This window comes from Vicugna pacos, chromosome 12, assembly GCF_048564905.1.
Source record: "Vicugna pacos chromosome 12, VicPac4, whole genome shotgun sequence".
NCBI classification, from domain to species: domain Eukaryota; kingdom Metazoa; phylum Chordata; class Mammalia; order Artiodactyla; family Camelidae; genus Vicugna; species Vicugna pacos.
In genome coordinates this window covers 60,128,410-60,150,153 of record NC_132998.1, presented here as the reverse complement: position 1 = coordinate 60,150,153, position 21,744 = coordinate 60,128,410, and the positions used below count along the sequence as shown (strand labels likewise).

Here is a 21,744-nt window from a genome sequence, read left to right as displayed (position 1 = left end):
CCATGTTAATCCACATGGAGAAGCTTCCAAACAGGACTAATACCACTGCAGTCTTCTGTGTGAGGAGCTGTGAAGCTGTCTGCAGCAAGAAGCATGTCCCTGCAGCGCCCTGATGGCAGCTGTCCTTGATGAAACATCCGCAGAGTGGTGGGGGTCTCAGAGCAATAAACATGGGCATTTCATCTTGTAACGCCGGGTGGTGCTGGTTCATGTTTTTTCTTCTATGTAATTGAAAACCTTTTCTGTTGCTATTGTATCAATAAAGTAAGTGTTTGTTTTCTGGTAGTTGGTCCTGTCCCAATGTAAGTTTAACTCTAGGAGTTTATTTTAGTCACCCAGGAATTTGTGATTCAAAGTAGAGGTATTGGGATTCGTTTTGGCAGGGGAGGTAGGTAGGTTTAGTTTTTAATGGAGGTACTGGGGATTGAACCCAGGACCGTGTGCATGTTAGGCACGTGCTCTACCACTGGGCCATACTCTTTCCCACCAGAGGTATTGGGATTTATTAACCATGCTGTTCTCTTATTACTACTGGAAGGAATTCAAAACCACATGTGCCTTTTATGCTAGGTAAACCAAAGTCCTTTTTAGAAACTTGCTGTTTTTTCCTTCCTGTCCAGCTTTAATTTTGAACTGAAGAGGTGGCTTCCAATAATGGTGAAGGAAAATGATGCAAAATGTATTCAAATGAGAACTGAACTTGGTTGATTTGTTTCATAAAGTGCATACTAATATTAAGGCAAGGGGAGATTTTTTAACTTTTTTTAACCTCGAAAGCTCTGCTCCCCTTTTGTTTAGCTAACCCCTGCTCATCCTTCAGACCTTAGCTAAGTATTTCTTTAAAGATGCCTCTCCTGACCCCCAGTCTACGTTCCTCTTGTTATACTCCCACATAGCACCATGAGCATTTCTTTTATAGCATTTGGTAATTATTGACTTGTCATCTGCTAGGCTGTGTTCCATGATGGCAGGAAACAAGTCTGTTCTGCCCAGCAGATAACAGGTGCTCAGTACTGAATGAATAATTGAAGTCTTAGAAACGAGACAATAAACTGAGCTTTAAAGAATATGCCGGAACCTACAGGCAAAGAGGATAGGGTAGGCAGAAAAGGAAATTTGTGTTGGGGAAACAGTTTGAATGGGGTGATGTGTTTAGGGACCTCTGAGCAGTTCTAAAGTATCAGGTACGGGTTATGGTATATCATAAAAGTTGGCAGTGACCAGATAATTTTCAGGTTATAATCAGAATCTGTCATTGACTTAATAGTAACTTTAGTTTTACTGTGTAATATAAGTCAAAATGCTTTGCTGCACAAATCAATTTTTAAGATTTGCTTATTAACCACCCTGGTCCACATAACATCTTATGTCTACAAATGTTTCAAAAGTGAACTCCTTAGTTTCAGCAAACCACCACCTTAACAGTGTTCTGTGAGCCTCAGTGTATATGCCTCTAAAAGGTCATCCAAGGGAGCTTAAAATTAATGCCTAACAGGACTTCCAGACAGATCAGCCATGGGGCAAGTTCAACCTCAGCCCAGTGAATTCTGCTGAACTTTCCTCTGACACCTAGTTTCATGATTCCATTCTTGGTTTGTTTGCTTTCAGAGGCAAAGAGAATGATATAATACAATGAATGAGTTAAGAACACCTTAGATAAAGTAAATGGATTTCCAGTTCAAATCTTTAGTATTGTCTACCTTGGACTTTAGAATAAGTCCTTTTCAGTTTTAAAAATTAGAATAATGATAGTACCAAATTCTGTTGGGAAAACATCACTTATAAGCTGAATTTTAGCCTCTAATAGTATATAGTTCTGTGAAAAGAATTAAGATAATGATCTCACCATCTGCATATGGCCACAAAAAAAATCAGAATGATCTTAAAAATTACTGTTTTTCTCTACTGTTGAAATAAGCACTACCTGTCACACAGGCCTAGCTGAAATAATTGAACTCATCATAGGCTAAGAAGGTGGTTCCCTTTCCTGGGTTTATGATTATTAATATTTATTAAGTATTCAGTGTTTGATACATTCCTTCTAGGATCTAAAAAGGTTGGGTGTCTTGCTTCCAGCTTCTCAAGTACTCTTTGAATAACATACAGAAATTTAATCTCCTTTAAACATTGTATTTATTACATGGGCTCTTGCTCAAAAAAAAAGTTTAATGAGAAATGTGTGGGCTTCATAGTTAGTCTTGTATTTGAATTCTGCTCTGCTATTGATCTTTAGTGAGGCTCTTGGTGCTTCTTTTTTCTAATCTATTAAATAAGGATATTTATTTATGTCTACTTCTTTGGGTTGTAAGAATTAAATTTGACCTTGTAAGTGGCTGGCCCTCCCTGGAAAGGCTTTACATCACAAATGATAGTTCTTTTACAGTGGGTCCCTACTTCATAAACAAACGTTTAAGTCCTAGCATTGAAGGTCTCCATATGGTTTCCTCTTTTCCCTGCCCCTCAGGTTTCCCTGTACTCACTTCTTTCTCTGCTCTTCACCACGCAGTTCAAAGTACACACACCCCATCTTCTTGGCCCTATGTTTCCTTTGTTTGAAATACCATTCCATCTTCACATCAGACAGCCAACTCTGTACCTTTTCCTTCTAAGCTCCTGACATCTCATGAATGCTTCCAGATGCACCATACCCCACAACAATCTCACTTGGACTACTTTCATGCTTGATACATATGTGTAACAGAAACTAAAGTTTCACAAAACAGTATTTACTGTATGTACAGTTATTTTCCAGTATTTTCAATATTTTCTGTTCTAAAAATTTATGGCTGTAATCCATTAAACCAGGTGATTTTATGGCCACATTAATGGATCATGACTCCAAGTTTAAAAACAATGAACTAAATTATAAGATTCTTGAGCTCCTTTTACCTTTCCCTTCACTGCAGGGCACACAATAGCCACTCAAAACACTTACTACATTGAACTGAAAAGAGGTTCACAAATTCAGGAGTCTGGGTGAGTAATGTATGTGACTGAAAGGGAGGCATGTAAGAACAGCCCAAACATGATAATAAATGGTATGTGGCCTTCAGCCTCAGTGTCTGGGGAACAATAGGGAGTGGTAGAGACCTTGGAACCAGAGTGCACAGGCTCTGTCTAAAGGATACAGTTGCTATTCAACTCCAGACAATTGCCAGCTTGAATGCCCAGTGTTACCAGATCTGAATTTAGGACAAGTGGTAAATTAAAATATTTTTCTGCAATCTCCCGATTTTTAAGTGTTCAACTCATTTTTAAAATGTTAATATGTCAGTATATGCTAAAGCAATACATCCACCAAATGTGGCCTGCCAATTAGCAGCTTCTAAATTAAGAAAATTAACTTCCCAGGAAATCAAACTGAACTGACTACATTTCAGAGAGATTGTATATTCTGACCTGAAAAGCTCTTTAACAATTTTAAGCTAGGACATAAAGGTGACAGATTCTTTGCCTTTGTTGGAATTTTCCTTCTTAAAAAAAAAAAAAAAGACTCCAGTTTCCATCTTTTCCCAGTCATTCAGTTCCTTATCAACTTTATCCCAAAGTGGCCTCCCTGCCACCAAGACTAAAATGTCACTTTCTTTGAACACTGCAGTTTTAGCGTCTCTTCGAAAGAGAGGTTTGTTCACTCACCTTGTTTACTAGAATTCACTCACAGCAGTCGAGGTCAATAAATAGCAAATCATTTGCCCTCAGCATCCAATCACTCCTCTCCAAAGCCAGTTTCTGTTGTGGCTGTCTTTGCTCCTGCCTAGTTGGCACAGTGGATCTGAAGAATCAAATTGAGGAAATATTTTCTTGGGTAACTTAAGAGAAACTACAAAAATTTTCACCCTAACGTGTGCATGAGAGAGTGACTCACCCCCCAAGAGTAAATTAGGGCTAATTATGACCAGCCCGACTTGTCACAACAAAACATCCGGCACAACAAGCTTACTCTCAGACAAGGGAGTTGCCTCCACCCTCCCGGCTGTGCACATGCTTACTTCTAGAGCTCACCACTTTGAAAACAGTATGTGCCTTTCAAGGTGTGATTATTTAAAATGGGAGGGGACTCGAATGCTTAAGTAGGAATTCAGCTCACAATTAAGCCCTAGTAAGATGAAATCACGCGTTAGGGAAGAGAGAACGTTCACCTTACCGCATGATAAATGGAGACATCAGCAGTTAAGAATGGTGATTACCGTTTTTCCCTCTATTTGTCTCCCAATTTATACACTAACCCTTTACCCAAGGCTCTCATTTGCCAAGGAGGCTGGATTTCTCAGTTTCGTTTCAATGATATTGCTCAAGGCTGGTGTGTTCCCAGCACTGCAGAAATTCGAATAAATGCAGGAGCACGTAGAATTCAATGCTTCCTTCTAGGGATTCAGTCTGCCCTCTCTCAGCCTGCAATGAATGGTAGGAGACGTCTACCCTTTATCTGCTTACTTGGGCTCCATCCCTCCTTCCTGTGATACCCTAGAAGAATTCGTTTCATCTGATCCTCATCTTTCTCATTCTGTCTTGGAAGGATTCCTACTGGGGAATACACACTAACTGAGCACAGTACATGTAGGGTGCAATTTGGCCAAAACAGTTACCTTTAAATTAAAAATAGCAACTATTTGAGCCACGCTTTACATACAGTATCATATTTAATTCCCATACGATCTCCATTTTAAGGATGAGAAAATACGTTCGATGATGTAGAGAGGTTTGTTGCCATTAAGTCAAGATAACGGTTGGTGGCGGAACTGGGATTCAAACTCGTTTATTTCCATGGCTGCCTCTAATAAATAACTATAAATACCAGCATCCCTTGCAATGCCCCACTGCGCAAACGCACTCTCCCAGCTTCTTGGTTCTCAGCCCCCTTTCCCAGTCTCCTAGCGGTAGGATCGAACACCCAATCAGGTGCCTCTCCTCCCCGTACCCGGCCAATGGGAAGGCTGTTGCTAACATACCAGTTATATTTTTAGCCCTTCAATGCTCTGGAACCCTGAGAGTCGCGCCGGGAGGGGAGGAGCGGGGAGGGGAGGGGAGGGGAGGGAGTTAGAGAAGTAGAAAAAGAAGGGGAGGGGTGGAGTGGGCAAGGCGGAGGGGCGTGTATGTGATGCTGTGCCACTCGCTGACGCACAAGGTGCCCCAGGGGCTGAAGCGCTCAGTATGGGGGATGGGAGCTCCCGAGCTCAGGCTCCCTCCCCTTTCCTGTCCCCTTGGAGTTTGCCCTCCAGTCCAGCGTTTCTCGGCTGCAGTCAAGGAAAGCGCACCCCCACGCTACCAATGCTTTCCATCCTTGCCAAAAAAAGTAATCAAGGAAAAAAAAACTGCAAACCGTTCATAGCTGGAAACTTTCGGATCTCGCCACCCCGCGTGGGATCGGCGCCTGCCGTTGGGCTGGAAGTGTCTGGAATGAGAATAAAGGTCGGGGGCTGGGAGAGAGCTGGGGAATGAGCGATTAAAGGAGGGATGGGAAGAACACGTCAGGTGCCAGCTCCCAGCGGCCTCGGGCTTCACTACCTCACTGGCCACAGGCCTCCCTGCTCCCAACTCCGCGCTCCGCACGGTCACAAAGTGGCCGAGTAGCCCGCGTAGCCAGAGCCCAGGCAGGGGGCCCGAGCGCGCGGGTCTGGCTCGCTGGGTCCTGGGTTCGGCGAACCTGAGTCCGACGCCCCAGGGACCTTCGGGTGGGCGAGCCCGGCGCCTCTGGCATGGGCAGGCACCACCACCGCTGGCGGGGGCTATTACACTAGAAGAATTGTGGCTCTCCAGGCCCCCTGACGGGGGTCGCCCACTGGGGAGAACGTTGCTGAAGGGCTGAGGGGCTGAGCCCCGCCCGGCGGCGGGGGGCGGAACGCTCTCGCGCGCCTGCGCAGAGCCGGCGCTAGCCCTTGTCCCTGCTGAGGTCAACGGGCGCCAGAGGCGGCAACTGGAAGGTTAATGTGCCACTCAGCTCCTTTTCCTGGCCGTCTTGCCTCCCTTCGCCCCCTCTTCCTCCTGCTCTGCATGCCCAGGCCCTGGTTTCCCACTCGCCTTCCTTTCACCGTTAAGCGTCCCCCGTCGAGGCACGAGGCGCTCAGAAGATTCGGGCCAACCCGAAATCTTTCTAGAGTTCCAGCCGTCCCCTTCAGCTCCCCAACCCGCAAAGAGAGCTTAACGGGGGTGGTGCGAGCGCCGCGGGGAAGGTCAGACGGGCAGCCGCCCAGAGCTGAAGGGACTCGCCGTGGTGGCCTGAAGGGACGGTTCAGGCGAACATACGAACCGTCGGCGCCCGGGCTGGTGCAGGGCCGAAGATACAGCGGGGAAGATCCCTTCCCCGCGACCCCCATTCATTCAATACATCTAAAGTGAGCAACCTGGTTCCAGGCCGGCCCCTGCCCTCCCGAGCTTGCTGTCTAGCTAGGGAAACACCTCACACGACAAGCACGATTTGAGTGGTTTGAGGCATGAAGAAAATAACTACAGTGCGGCGTCATAATGGGGAGGGGAGGCAAACCGCGTTACACAGGCCGAAGGCAGCCTTGCTGACGTTTGAGTCGAGATCTGAATGAAGAAAAGGGCCACGCATCGGAGGGTGGGGCGAGGGGGTCGCCGGACGCCCCGGGGTTCCAGGCGGAGCCGCGGTCCGCGCGCCTCGAGGGGTTAAGCCGCCTGCCAGCTGGGAAGTAGTCCCGGCCCGGCGCCCGGCCCCGCCCCTGCAGGGCGGAGGGACGCATCACGCAGGGGTGGGGAAGCTGGATCCGTGCGCAGGGTTGCTAAGGGTGAAACTTTTCATTGACTTTGCTCACTTCGGGCCGGGGCACGGGAAGGTGCAGGTCGTCGGCGGAAAGAAGCGAGTGGCTCGGACGAGGCGGCGCCAGAAGGGCAAGACCTTCCGTCGGCCACAGCCCGGACCGTCCTCCGCCCTGCGATACGAGCCACCCTCCGGTTCGCCATCCCCGCGCCGTCGCCGCCGGCCGGCCAGCCGGCCCGCTTGCCCGCCCGCCTTCCGCCCCCAAGGCTGAGGCCGACCTCCAGAAAGCTGAAAGAATTGTTATTGAGAGTCACAGACCATAATCCTCTCACTCGCTTCCCAACCCTCAAAGAAGAGAAGAACACATCGGCCCCCGGCCCGGCGGCGCCCAGGAAGGGAGAGCGACCTCGGCCCCGCGCCCAGGACCACCCTGGAGGGAGAAGCCGCCCCGCAGCCCACACGCCGCCCCGCCGCCGCAGAGACCCGAGTGAGTGAGTGGGGGTAGTGCGGGCGGGGGCCCCCGAGACCCGATAGGCCGGACGCCTCCCTCCACCCCTACCCCACTCCCGCTCTTCGCTTTACTGGACGCTCCACGTTGCTGTCGCACCCTCCTCCCTTACACCTGGCCAACATTTCCCTTTCCACTTCCCCACTGGAACCCCTCTTTTCCCCTGTGCTCCACTTTCCTTCACGTTCGCTCTCATCCTGGGGTATCCTGGAGCTCCCTACTCTCCGTGTTCCAAGTGTGGCCTCCTCCTGGGTGGGGTGCATTTCCTCCTTTCTCCGCCTTCCTCAGTTCTTCATATTCTAGAGAGTCGCTAGATTTTCCTTGTTCTCCCCGAAAACATAATTCCCACAACCATTAAATAAATCAGAAGAAGGAAAGGGATCCAGGCCTTGTTTTTCTGCCTCTTTTTCCGTGTCTGGGGAAGGGGGTGATAATAATTAATAGGGTTTATTTCTGGCCTTCTGGAGCCTGAGGGATGGACACCCCTCTTTTGGACCGGTCAGTGGTGACTCTCCTCTGGCCGCTGAGCCAGAATTCACCATTTTGGCTTGAGCTTTTTAATCCTCTTTAGTGTTTTAAGGGAAAACTGGACGGAAAAATGTACCCTTACAGCAGTATCAATGGATTCTGGTTCATCCCGGTGAGGTGCCTAGGAAACACCCTACTCCTAAGCTCCTTCCCCTCCAAAGGATAGACTGTGCCCTTGACTATGAAGGGAGGGGAAGGAGGGAGCAGAGAGGAGGGGCAGTTGGCTGCCCTTTCCCACCCCTAGAGGAACTAGAACCCCACACAGCAGGCTTAAACTTGGGGCCTAGCCGAGGGGTCCCGGTTGTCTGCTCAGTATCTAACCTTTCTTCTTTCCTACCTACTGCACCCTGGAAATGGGTCCCTCATCTTTGATTTTCCAGGAGAAAAACACCCCTATTGCTTTCTTGGGTGCCTGCCCCCATCCCTCCTCTTAAGCGGAGGGGAAAAGAAGCTTGTGTGGGAGGAAGGATTAGGGAGGTTTAACACCCTGCAGGGGAGCTTTGCTGAGGATCTGGTAAGTCTGGTCGTAAAGCAGGCCTTGCAGTGGGACGAGACTCACAAACAATTTTAAGTATTAGAAGATGTTATTCAGGTGTCAGATGTAGTTTTTCCTTCTCTGCCCAGGAACCTTTTCCATTTCCCTAGCTGGGTCTGGTTACTTGGACTTGGATTAGAAGAGGGGTGAGGCTAGGGCCCTGCTGGCGTCGGGCCTTCTGATTGTCCGCGCTCGGCGCCTCCCCGCAGCTTAAAACTCGGAATTTCCTTAGGGGAGAGAACGGGAGAACTCGGTTTAATTCCTGCCTTTTCTTTCCCGGCTGTGAGGGAGACGAGCCCACTGGGCATTAAGTGAAAACGCTCTTTTCTCTTTGAATCCACCGTCCCTACAGCAACTCCAGAGGGAGACCACCCAGCCCAAGGAATACAGATTAAGTGGCAGGGGGCGGGGGCGTGATGTGACCCTATCTATCCCAGCCTACCGACTTCACCGAGAAAAAACTATTAGAAGCTGATCCTTAATTCCAGCAGTCATGGGAGGCGGTGAAAAGGGAGGGGGAAAAAAGTTCAGTTTCTCGAGAAGCCGAGACACAGATACAGTGAGGCGATACAATAAGGGGAGTCGGTCTTATGGGTAGAATTTATATAAAATGTATTAAGCTGGGGGGGCGGGGGCGCCCGTCGGCCACAGCGCGCATGTGCATCGGAAACTTTTCCTCGGTTCTTCGACCCTCGGCCAGCTCCCTTTAACAGGCATGCGTAGTTCGCCGGCTGAGTCTTCGCGAAGTACGCTGGGAAGTGTAGTGTGCGGAGAAAGTAGGTCACTGCCTCCAACCTGAGCGTGAGGTTTCTGAAGACTACGATTCCCAGAATGCAGAGTGCAGCTTTGCCGCTGGCCTCCGTATCAACGTTGGGGCTCAGTTTAGTCGTCTTGCCCTCGGAGAAACCTGGAGTGATTTAGTAAGGGCCGTTTTTTTACTTGGAAGGGACCTTGTAGTCACTTGGGCTTGCACAGTCTATGTTTGGGGGAGACGGTGTGAGACACTGAGCGAAGTGGTTCGGTCAGTTGGCACAAGTCCTGGAAGCCTTTCAGTCACACCTGCCTGTCTGGGCCTCTGCCTCCGGGACGAGTCGGGTGGGGCTAATCCCCTGTCCCATCTGAGCCCGACTCTCACATCCCAGCACCCGGTTTGTGACACCTACTGGCCTCGTCAAAATTTAGGACCCTGACTCCTCTTTCCACACTCTCTTGAATCTAGTAGTTATTGATTGTAAGACGATTTGGATGTTAAGGCTTGAGGTGTCTGAATATCTTACAGGTACCTAAGTTTTTTCTTCTTCAGAAACCTTCCTTTGTATTTTTGTCAGAAATTCTTTGGAATCACTATTACAATATCATTGACTTGCAGCTGGCTTCCAGCTTCTTTCTCCCCCAAGACATTCTTTTAAGCACTTACTCTTTAAAACAAGTCAACACGGGATCTGAATCCCGGTTTAACTTTGTTTCTCGAAGTAAACAAGTGAAGAAGGATAAGATTTTAAATAAAAGCGGACAGAATTTTACTCTTACATTTGCAACTTTTTAAATATATTGACAAAATGTAGATTTTGCTGTTGTTAAACACTTAACCTCCCCCCACCCCTTTTTGCTACCTTTCTGGCCTTTTGCACCTGAGTCAGGGTTGTGAAAGACCTTAAAAGTCCTCTTTTTGTTCCTTTATGTTGAAAGATGGTTATTTCTAAGCTTTCTAATTTCACCACATTCTATGAATATTTAATATATAAGCCCTAGAATTGTCCATACCCTTAAAAAAAATGAACAAACTGATCTGAGTATCCTTAGTAAAGACAAGGCAGCACCAATGCTTTAATCCTTTGTTCCATAAGCTTCTTGAAGTCAAAATTAGAGCCTGAGCTGATAGAGCAGAAAATCTCATCCTGGTTGTCCGGCATTTTTGTAAGGTTCCACCCCACAGCCATCTGGCCTGGCCTGTTCTCCAATTAAAGAAGCAAAGATGGCATTATATACTTCCTTATTATGTGTAGCAGCATCACTGAGGTATAAATTGGTGTGCAGCTTTAATTGCTTATGCTGCAGAAAATGATTAGCTAGGCAGGGCTGATGACAGTGATTCTATTGTATTTTGGGGTGGGAGGCTTATTTCCCAATGACTTTGGCCTGCATTTAAAATGTTCCCATTTTGAGGCTCAGCTGTTCAGGAGAGGTGAACTTGGAAGGCAGATACGAAGCAAAGTTTTAAAGGCCTTGAAAGGTGTAGGACTGTGTGGACCCAATTCTCATAAACAGAAAGCCCATTATCTTTACTGTTCTCTTTAAACCTAGAAGGACCCTGGAATTGATGTGTAGTGACCATGAATAGACTTTTGAAGACACATGGAGATTAAGTCTTGGAGGCTGAGATGGAGGGAAGGCTAGGGTCTCCTGAATCCTATGCCTCCCTGTGGAGGGCTTGGGAGAGGACATGCCTGTGGCACTTTTGTTGATGCCGTATGTGACTCTCTGTCTACTCAGACCTGAAATGAGGGTGGGACTAGAGCTAGCCACTGTCATCAGATACTCCATATTGACCCAGTGCAGTTTTTTCTGATACCCCAGAGAGCTTTGCCTGAGGAGTCAGTCCTTCAAATGCCCCTAGGATCCATGGCCCCAGGCCTGAGAATTATAGGGAGTTGGAGCAAATGTTCAGAAAGCTCAAGATCCTCAAGTCTAGAATTAGCACTGGATACTCTGTGCTGGACCCAGAGGGATTTTAATTAAAATCCAGCCCCAGATCTATCACAAAACAGAAGATGCCCTTGACGGATCATGGATCAGTCTTGTGTCTGTGCTGGCTTAGCAGCATAGTCTCACCCAGAGTCTCTGTCAGCCCTCAAAGATGGCTCTTTTCAGTTCAGATCTCCCACAGCATGAGCCTAGAGCTGCCCTTTTGGAGAAAGTGAGGAGGTTAGGATCACTGGCTCTCAGGACCTCACAGATCTTCTTCCTGAGACATGAGGCTGGCCCAGACCTCAGGAATAAACCTTTTTGACCTCTGTGGGATCTGGCTGTGAGAGAATCCCAAAATAACAATCTGAGTGTTTAGCTCTCTCCAGGGATCTCCAAACACTTGATAAATCTGGTCCGGTGCCTAGGACAGGTGGTCAGACAGTCCCTGGGAGACTGAGTGATGATGGTCCCCAGCTGGAACCTGTAGGGTGATGGAAAATTTCTTTTCTCTAACCCCTCATCACCTACACTCTATAGCCAGAAACTACAGAGATTCCCTCAGGCCATGCCAGTACTGCTCTTAACACTTTGTTGGCCTACAGTGCCCTGCTTCCATCTCCTTTCCTCTGCTTCCCTGGTGCAGCCCCCAGTCAGCAGTTCCCTTATTGATCCACACCTCTGACTATGACAGGTCTTGACTTTTTCATGGGGAATCATGCTCCTGTCTCGATTCTTGAAGGCTGTCTGGATGGATATGCGTGCCTTGGTTACACTGTTACGCAAAAAATCAGTTCTGCAAACTCTGAGCCAGAATGCATACACACCAAGGGAGCCTCGGGTCACAAATTGGACATGACTGGAATCCCAGCCTGATGAAAAGTGGGCAGCACAACTTCCTGTTCAGTGACCTGTATCCCTTTCCATTGATGAGGAAAACTAAACATTTTTAACTTCTGTGTTAGCCTGTGACAGTTTGGAAGCACGACTTCAAGCTATAGCACAGACAAGTTAGCAAGAACCTTCCCTCTTACAGCTGAATTAGGAACTCAATTTTTTTTTTTTTGGTGTCACTTGTTAAGTGACCTGAATTCTCAAAATAGTGAAAACCACAGCACCCCTGTTTCTTTAGAATTACTTTAAAATAATAGCTAATTTTATCAGATGCCTACTAAAATACACCAGGTACAGCATGAGGCACCTTACTTTCTTGAACTAATTTAATCTTCATGATAGCCTCATGTTACTGATGAAACTAAGGCTCAAAAAAAAGTGACTTGCCCACAGTCACACAAATAAGCCTGTTACTAGCGGAGCAGAAATAGGACCCTGAGTCTATGTGATTCAAAGCTGGTGCTGCTCTCTCTGTCATGTGCTACTGATCCCCCTGGCTTTCTGCATATCTACTCATGAAGCCTTTCCTTCTCATTTCCCAGAGTCATCTGGAGCCCAAGGCTGCCCCCCTTACATTTCCTGACACTGCCAGTGGTTTGTACACCTGCCTGTGCTGATTCTCTGCCTAGGAAAGGACCATGCAACTGGAGATCAAAGTGGCCCTGAACTTCATCATCTCCTACCTGTACAACAAGCTGCCCCGGCGCCGGGCAGACCTGTTTGGTGAGGAGCTAGAGCGGCTCTTGAAAAAGAAATATGAAGGCCACTGGTACCCTGACAAGCCACTGAAGGGCTCTGGCTTCCGCTGTGTCCACATTGGGGAGATTGTGGACCCCGTGGTGGAGCTGGCTGCCAAGCGGAGTGGCCTGGCGGTGGAGGATGTGCGGGCCAATGTTCCTGAGGAGCTGAGCGTCTGGATTGACCCTTACGAGGTGTCCTACCAGATCGGTGAGAAGGGAGCTGTGAAGGTGCTGTATCTGGATGACAGTGAGGGCTGTGTTGCCCCAGAGCTGGACAAGGAGATCAAGAGCAGCTTCAACCCTGATGCCCAGGTGTTTGTGCCCATCGGCAGCCAGGACAGTTCCCTGTCCAACTCCCCATCGCCATCCTTTGGCCAGTCGCCCAGCCCCACCTTCATTCCCCGCTCTGCCCAGCCCATCACTTTTACCACAGCCTCCTTCGCAGCCACCAAGTTTGGCTCCACCAAGATGAAGAAGGGTGGCGGGGCAGCGGGTGGGGGTGGTGTGGCCAGCAGTGGGGCAAGCAGCCAGCAGCCCCCACAGCAGCAGCCTCGCATGGCCCGCTCTCCCACTAACAACCTGCTGAAACAGAAGAACCTCTCTCTGTCTCTGCATTCACTGAACTTCATCACCGCCAACCCGGCCCCTCAGTCCCAGCTCTCGCCCAATGCCAAGGAGTTCGTGTACAACGGCGGTGCCTCTCCCAGCCTCTTCTTTGATGGGGCCGATGGCCAGGGCAGTGGCACCCCGGCCCCCTTTGGGGGCAGTGGGGCTGGCACCTGCAACAGCAGCAGCTTCGACATGGCCCAGGTATTTGGAGGTGGCACCAATAGCCTCTTCCTGGAGAAGACGCCCTTCGTGGAAGGCCTCAGCTACAACCTGAACACCATGCAGTACCCCAGCCAGCCGTTCCAGCCGGTGGTGCTGGCCAACTGACCGCCCACCTGCCCGCAGGGCCAGGAGCACCCAAGACCACAGAAAAGAGAAAGGAAAGGAAAGGCCAAAAAAAGAGGAAAAGAAAAATATACAAAAAGATTTCCAATCTTCTCACTCTAACTTCTAGAAAAAAGATCCAGCCCAGGCATGGAGAGGGAGGGGGCTCCCGAAGCACCGAATCGTGTTTAACTCAACCCCCTGCTATTTTCCTGCCTGCCTCTGATTTATTTGGTTTGGGTTTTATATTTCTTTTTTTTTTCTTTTTTCTTTTTTTTTTTACATGTAGTTTTCTATATAACATCTTTAATTAGTGGCTTCCTGTGCTAAGAATGGTCCAGATGTGAATTGCTGCTCCCTGCTCCTTCCTTCCCTGCTCCCTCCCGTCCGCCCTCTCTCCACAGCCTGGTTTAGGGTTGGTGTGTCCAAGCTCATAGCGAAGGGAGAACCACAGCTAGGTCTGGCCCTCCTCAGAACCTCAGAACAGGGAGAGCCTGCCCCATGTCACTGCCTCCATCATCCAGCTATCCTCTCACTCAGAGCCATCCAACCTCAGCAGGCCTCGGGCCCTGCCGCCCAAATAGGTCTGACTCCAGCCCCTACTCCCTCTCAGGCCTGGGCCCTAGGCAGCTGCTTGCCACTTGACACCCTCCCCCTGGAGCTGATGTCCGTGACTCCAGGGAGGTCAGCACTCTGTCTAGTGTAATTCCTTCCATTTCTGCCCTGTGGCCCCACGCCACCTTCCCCACCTGGCCCAGACTGTCACTGAGGCCCTGGAGACCCAGTGGTTGGCACATGTGACGCCTCCCATGCATCCCCTTCCCTGGGCCTGAGGTGGAGAGGGAGGTGGGGCAGGTGCAGGTGTGTATGTGTGTGTGTGCACAAGGCTTGCTGTCCTGCTTTAAAGGATTCCGAGGCATGTGAAACTTCCCTTCTGGGTATGATTCCGGGTTGCAGCAAGTGCTTATGTATGTATGAGGTTGGGGGATGGGCGGGGGTGGGTTGTCAGTCCTTTTGTAGGGTGGTTCACATGGCAGGGCGAGACTGGCAGAGCCTAAGACACTCCCAGGGGAAAGTACTGCAGAAGGAACTGGTTTCCAGACTGCGGAGGGATCTGCACTTCTGTTTTGACCAAAAAAGGTGGGGGGGTTAGCTGTGAGGTGCTGAAAGAATACCCAGCCTCTGAAACCTAAGAGAAGTCCCTGGACTGAGACCCTCCTATTATGTTACCTTAGCCCAGGGTGGGAGTTTGGGTCAGTGTCTGTAGTGGGCAGTCCTAAGCCTTGAATTGAGACTTTGGTCTTTCAGTTACAGATGTTGTTTTAGTACATTTCTTCCCCTGCCTGCTTGAGAACCTCTTGGTACCTCTTGCCATCCTCCGTCACTGCCCATCCCAGCCCCCGGGCCCTGATGCTGTGAGGAGAGTTCCGGGCAGGCTGAGCTAGACAGGCGCTTGGTCATCACAGGTGGTATGTTTGGACTGTTGAAGAGGCTCACTCCCCACCTGTGCTGGAGAGAAGTTGTTTGACCAGACCCCAGTGGACTAGCTTCCATGCTATGACACTTCGGCAGGTGGCGCACACGACATGAGAGCCCCCATCACCAGAAAGTACCAAAGCCCTCGACACCCCACTCCCTCCTCCCCAGTCCCCAAGTGGGCAACTGCTGTGGCAGTGTGTCCTGCCCCGACAGACACTGCCAGCCTCCTCTCCCTGCAGTGGGCGCCAGCTCTACCTCCCCGAGCCAGGCTATGCCCTGGCTCCTCGGCCCAGCACCATCTGTCCCCCTAGACTTCTCAGGGGCCAGCCCAGTCTGGGCCACCCTCTCCCTAGCCCTCAGCTCCCACAAAGGTGACAGGCCCAGGCTGCTCTCTGGGAAAGGTTGGATGCTGCCTTATCCCTCTTCCCACTCCTCTCACATACACACAGGCACCCACCACACCCTGGCCAGCTTGTTTCTCACCACATGGAGAGTGGGAGACCAACCCCTTAGTGTCTTTTGAAATATGAAGTAAAGTATGTATTCAGGAGCATGATTCCTGTGCTGGGCTCTTAGGCCCACTTCAGTCTGTCTGTCTCAAACCTAGGCATTTTTGCTTCAATTTTATTTTTTTTAAGAAAAAAAGAAAAATCTGCACTAATTTACCTGGTTTCGTAGGAAAACTTTTTTTTTATTTTTTACATTTTTTGGTGTCCGTTTGTATTGAATAATTTGCTACATTTGTAAGATGTAAGAGGTATATATAATATATGTATATTTCTAACGTAAAAAATGTAATTTTTTCTTTTCAAGATTTTTTCTTAAAAAGAGGAGACAAACAAAGATATTTTTTCAGGAAAAACAAACTTTAAAATAAAAAAAAGGAGAATACAACCTATTTTTCCCCTTTCCCCATCCTCTATCTACCCCTCTTTCCCAGAAACAAAAGGTGGATTGTCTTGTAAAGAATGTAAACTTTTAGTCCAGAATGATGTATTTTTCTCAATGCAGTAAGCTTAGATTCTCTAGTTTGACCCCTAGGGATGGGAAGGGGGGGGCATTGAGGCAACATGGAGAGGAGCTTGGGGGGAGCAGGGTAATGAACTTGTTTTCTTTAGTGAAGGAGGAATACAATCAAGCGTTTTGTATTCAGAATGTTGTGCAATATTTTGGAATGGGACATTGGTGTGTTTAGAGATTTAGTTTAAAAACAAAACAAAAAGATTGATCAAATCTGTACAGTTTATATTGTTCCAGATTTTTTTAAGTTTGTATTAAAAGCATGATACATAATAGCCTTCTGCATGCTCCCTGCTTGTTTTGTTTCTGGGGTCCCTTTTAGTATGGAGAGAGTGGGAGTGACCCAGCCCCTGTTGGCTTCAAGAAATGACTGATCATCCTCACCCAACCCCTGGGTAGGCACAGTGTCACAGGCCCCTTTTTGCCACCTCTCCCATCAACACAGGACACCTCAGGGCGCCCACTCCCACTGGTCCTTGTCCACATTGGAAACAGGTTCCACGAGGCAAGGAACGGCCCCAGCTCTCTGCTGACAGGTGGTGAAGTCAGGACACCCCTCCTTGGGGACTGGCAGACCAAGCAAGAGCTCAACCTCCAGCCTGTCCTCCATCTAACATTTGCCCACCCAGACCACTAGACTCCTAGAAGTGGGCAAGGATGAGAAGACCACCCCCTAGGTCAGGTTCCAAAAACCTGGTGCTGAGACTTGGCCCTTCTCTGGGCAATTCTGAATCTGCTTCAGGGGTGAGATAGCCTGCCTGAGCCCGGGCTGGGGAGGAGCCAGCCCTGATCTCCGTAGGAATTCAGCCACCTCCCCAGCAGTGATGCACATCAGCCCCACAAGGTCCCTGGGTGGAAGGGGCGGACAGGTATTTGTTGAATCTTATTTCACCCTCACAGCAACCTGGTGATACAGGTGTTATCTCCATGGTACAATGAGAAGGGTTCCAAGTTAGATTACCTGCTAAATTCATAAAGCCAATAAGTGGGGAAACTTAGATTTTAACCCATGTGTGACTTTTTCATGTATAAAACTGGTCATTGCTATGGAAGAGTGACACTGGTGGTGGGGGTAAGAGGACTGATCGCACCATCTCCATCCAGGCTGGGGCATCAGCGGGATGGGGATTTCCTCACGTCCCTCACTCCCCCAGACAGGTCCACACCCATTCCCTCCCCATCCAAGTGTGTAAACTGGGCCTAGAAGCTTTCAGGCCAAACATCCCACCTCTGCACAAGGTCCCAGGAGCCTTTGATGTCTGGCCCCTTCATGAGCTGCTTCCCCCCAGCAGAGCCTGTCGAGGAGAAGCCCAGCCTCTCTCGGTGTCCCATCTGTGGGCCCCAGGGCCCCTCACATAGTCACCCCTATTTGTTAGTATAAATAAAATGCCTAGCACAGGTCCTGCTATGAGAGGGCCCATAGCCACCTGTTCCCACTCCCTGTGCACATGCCAGAGAGCTGACAGGCCCGGGGAGGCCCAGCTCAGGTGCCAGGATTACCTTCCTGGGCAGCCCCTCCAGCCGAAAGAATGGAGACTCCAGATCTGAACAAACCTCCAAATTCTCCAGGACTCAGGCACAGAAGTGATTCATTCATACGTTCATGCCTCCATTTATTCACCAAACACGCTCTGAAGCAGTACAGTGGTAGACCTGGAGGTAAGGAAAGAAAGAACTTTCTGGTAGACTCAATTCTTTGGGGAAAAGGGCTCATTTATTCACAAACATCCCATGAGCACCCACTGTCTGCCCTGGGAGCACAGGCGGGACTGCAGTTACAGGACAGGTGTACACAGGGAGCCTGGGAGCCCAGGGATCAGGAGGCAGAGAAAAACCAGGAAGGAAAAAAGCAAGGCCAAGGTCCCTCCCCAGGGAACGTGTCAGGAAGGTGCCCAACACAAAGAGTCTATACTCTGCTCCCTGAGAAGACATGGATTCCATTCCTGCCCCTGTGGCTCCCTAGCTGGGTAAGCTCAAGCAACCACTCTGCCTACTCAGGCACCTCAGTTCTCTTACCTCTTAAATGGGCATAAAAATGACACCTATGTGTGAAAACTAAGTGAAACAGTGAGTGGAAAATGCTAAGCAGGGTGGCTAACCCAGAGTAAATGACAAGGATCATTTCCTCATCAGAGCTATTATCATCCATCCTCAAACACCACCAGCCAACCCAGTCCAGGATGCTGCCTTGCATCAGCAAACAGGCCGAAACCCAACCCCACCAGCAGGAGGACCAGGCTGGGGCGGAAAAGGAAACTCCATTCTCAGAGCAGACACTAAGCTGGCCCCCAGTTTGCCCTCTGCCCAGATGGGAGGCTGCCTGTCCCTCAGCAAAACAGCGTCCTGAAAACTGTACTCATCACTCTCGATGTGTGTCCCGAAACCTCCTGGGAGTTTATCCCTAGAGAACAGTTGGGCGGGTGGGGGTGAGTCATGGAGGCAGGAGAACCCTGCTCCATTCGTCACTGCCTGCCTGAGTCAGTGTCCACCCTTAGGCCAAGGGGATGCCACTGTCTGGTCTCCTCGCTGCCACCTCCCCCTGAGTGAGTCATGGGGTGGAGGGGCACACTCTTGTCCTCCCTCCTCTCCCTGGGTCTGGCCAGCCAGTTCAGCCAAGTCCTGAGTGGGCAGGGCCTAAGGACAGGCTGGGACCAGCCAGGAAGTCTACAAGCCCCTGGGCAACAGGAACCTGCTGATTTGCTGGGTTTTAATTTGGGGAATTTCAATGCCAGCAAGAGAAGTGGGTTCTCACGGCTGCCAACTCTGTGTAATGTCAAATATCTCTTTCCCCTCCTGACATCCGTCCCATGTGTACAACAAGAGACAGTGAGACCAGGCCCCGGCCCAGCTAGGCCATTTGGGCTGGCCCCTAGACCAGCACCTCTTCCTGCTCCACTGGCTCCCAAGCGCTGGTGAGGGCCCTAAAGGACCCTGTGCTGTGGTACTTTTCCCACGGAGGGGAGAAAAGAGTGATGGGCTGATCCCTGGGTGGGACCACGTGGCTAGCAGCTGAGAGCCCTGCAGGCATGAGGACTTGCTCAGAATAACGCTGGCTTGTGGCAGGGCTGGGTAAATCCAGGCAGGAGAAGAGGCCTGGCCCAGCCACCTGGACATCTGGGTCATTCGGCTGGCTCTGCCCTGATTTACTGCATTAAACATCTCAACATTCAACATTTACTGTTCAACATGGAGCCCCCATAAGAGCTGGACACTGTTCCAGGCATCTTCCTGAAGATGATGGTCTATTAACCACAAACAAGTAAGTGAGGAATATGTCAGATGGTGAGGCTGTTCCACTAAGACAACTGAAACTGGCAACCAAGTGGTCCCTTTAGACTGGGAGGTCAAGGGAAAGGGAACCGTCCCAAAGAGGGAGCTTTCAATCTGCATTACAAGAGAATTAGCAGAGAGAGAGCAGCAGAGGGGTCAGCCACTTCCAGGGCAAGGTAGGAAAAAGCATGGTGTGTGTGCTCAGGGAATGAAAAGTCCAGCAGCAAACAAGGGGCAAGCAGCACAAGATGAGGTGGAAGAAGTCCTCAGGGCCACAGCATGGGCCCTCTAGCATAGCTGAGGAGCTGGGATTCAATCTTCAATGTGAGAATTAAGTCTCTCACCTCCAGTGCGCCGCATCTGTGGCTAGGAGCAGAGTGAGTGAGGAATGTACTCACAAATTCAATCAACAAACCTTCCCAGAGTCCCTACTTTGTGCCAGGTCCTGAGCTGGGCCCTGGGCACAGGCCTGCTGGAGGACGGAGGGTACTTCTAGTGGTAGAAGAGAGACCCACGTCACTGTGACTTCGGCACCCAGATCAGATCTATGGCAGAAGGAAGCCCAGGGAGCCATAAGGGCCAAGAGGAGGCTCCTCCCCTGCCCAGGAAGGCTCTTACGAGGGTGGATAGAAGCCAGTGGGTGAGGAGCTGTGGCCCAGCACACATGAAAGTACTCTGGTGTGGGCTCGTACAGTGACACCTGGACACAGCATGGAGGGGCTCCAGGAAGTGGCAGGGGCGGGGGACGAACAAGACTCAGGAACGGAGGAGCAAGACTCAGGAACGGAGGAATAAGGGGGTGAAGCCATGGGCACAGCAAGCATCAATGACCCCTTCAAGAAGCCGCAGAGACATCCAGACGGCAGACATGTAGAACTAAAACTACAACACGTCTAACAAGAAAACAGGGGGGAAATTCTTTGTGATCTTAAGTTATGCGAAGATTTCTTAGAGATGACTTTGAAAGAATGATCCATAAAAGACTGATAAATTGGACTTTATCAAAATAAAAAAACTTTCCCTAGACACTGTTAAGATGTTCCAGACTGGGAGAAAATATTTTCAAATTATGTATCTGGTAAAAGAGCTTATATATAGGATCTATGAAGAACTTTCAAAACTCAACTATACCATTTCACAGTATAAAATATATTTGATATATATAAATATCAAATCATTATGTCAAACACCTGAAACTAATATAATGTTATACATTAGGTATATCTCACTTCAAAAACACTCAATTCTGAAAAAAAACAACCCAATACAAAACTGGGCAAGACTTCAATAGACACTTCTCAAAGAAGATATATGAATGGCAAATAAGCACATGAAAACACACTTACCACCACAAGTCATTAGGAAAATGCAAATTAAAGCCACAATGAATACACTTATTAAAAAGCTAAAAGAAAAAGACTGACCATACCAAGCGTTACCAAAGATGTGGAGGAATTAGTAAATTTCATACACTGCTGGTGGGAATGTAAAATGGTACCACCACTTTGGAAAATAATTTAGAAGCTTTAAAAGTTAAACATTGTGGGGGAGGGTATAGCTCAGTGGTAGAGCACCTGCTTAGCAAGCACGAGGTCCTGGGTTCAATCCCCAGTACCGCCCTTTAAATAAATAAAAAAATAAATAAACCTAATTACCCCCCCCAAAAAAGTTAAACATATATCTACAATGATCCAGCCATTTCATTCCTGTTCACTCATAAGAAAATGACACAAATATCTATACAAAGACTTGTACACAAATGTTCATAGCAGCTTAATTTGTTAGCCCCAAACTGTAAACAACACAAATGTTCTTCAAGAGGTGAATGGTTGAACAAACTCCAGTACATCCACACTATGGAATACTATGCAGCAATAAAAATGAACTACTGATACAGGCAACAATATGAATGAGTTTCAAAGTATTAATGCTAAATGAAATCCAGAACAAAAAAAGAATACATACTGTTTGAATCCATTTATAGAAAATTCTAGAAAGTGCAAACTAATCATGTAGCAACAGAAAGCAGACTAGTGGTTGCTTGGGGACTGGAGAGGGGGAGGGAAAGGGACAGGAGGGAGGGATTAAAAAGGGGAACAAGGAAATTTTGGGGGGTGATGGATATATTCATTATCTTGATTGTGGTGATAGTTTCATTGTATATAATATGTCAAAACTTATCAAATTATAAACCTTAAGTGCAGCTTATTGTGTATCTGTTATTCCTCACTAAGGCTGTTGGACAAGATGTCCCTGCCCTCACCAGGCTCAGGTTCTAGTGGGTAAGAAAAACAGTAAACCTCGGAAACAGAAGAGAAAAGCCACGCAGAAAAATACTGTCAGGGAAACAAAACAGGGCAACATGGTAAGAACACGGTGGGTAGGAGTGGGGAACCGCACCTCTGAGTAGGTGGCAGTTCAACTAAGACCACAG

At 48.8% G+C, this 21,744-nt stretch overlaps 1 protein-coding gene and 1 long non-coding RNA gene across 4 annotated transcripts; one reads left to right on the top strand and one right to left on the bottom strand.

Annotated features, from left to right (window-relative positions):
- Nucleotides 1-2,114: 2,114 nt before the first annotated feature.
- LOC116277504 (uncharacterized) lies at nt 2,115-6,086 on the bottom strand. The gene is made up of 2 exons (XR_012078677.1): nt 4,950-6,086; nt 2,115-3,772 (listed from the first exon to the last, which is right to left on the bottom strand). It is a non-coding gene; the product is annotated as an uncharacterized lncRNA (long non-coding RNA).
- Nucleotides 6,087-6,686: 600 nt separating this feature from the next.
- On the top strand, nt 6,687-16,315 carry TOB2 (transducer of ERBB2, 2). 3 transcript variants are annotated; one of them, XM_072973600.1, is made up of 2 exons: nt 6,687-7,205; nt 12,498-16,315. In XM_072973600.1, the coding sequence occupies exon 2, from the start codon at nt 12,507-12,509 to the stop codon at nt 13,542-13,544; it is 1,038 nt and encodes a 345-aa protein (XP_072829701.1). In that variant the 5' UTR covers nt 6,687-7,205; nt 12,498-12,506; the 3' UTR covers nt 13,545-16,315. The 3 variants fall into 3 exon arrangements, with proteins under 3 accessions (XP_072829701.1, XP_072829699.1, XP_072829700.1); XM_072973598.1 differs by having other exon boundaries at nt 12,411-16,315; XM_072973599.1 differs by having other exon boundaries at nt 6,687-7,209; nt 12,411-16,315.
- Nucleotides 16,316-21,744: the final 5,429 nt, after the last annotated feature.

What these genes read in the sequence shown, in the direction of transcription:
- TOB2 (XM_072973600.1), top strand. Translation starts at nt 12,507, where the DNA reads ATGCAACTGGAGATCAAAGTGGCCCTGAACTTCATCATCTCCTACCTG.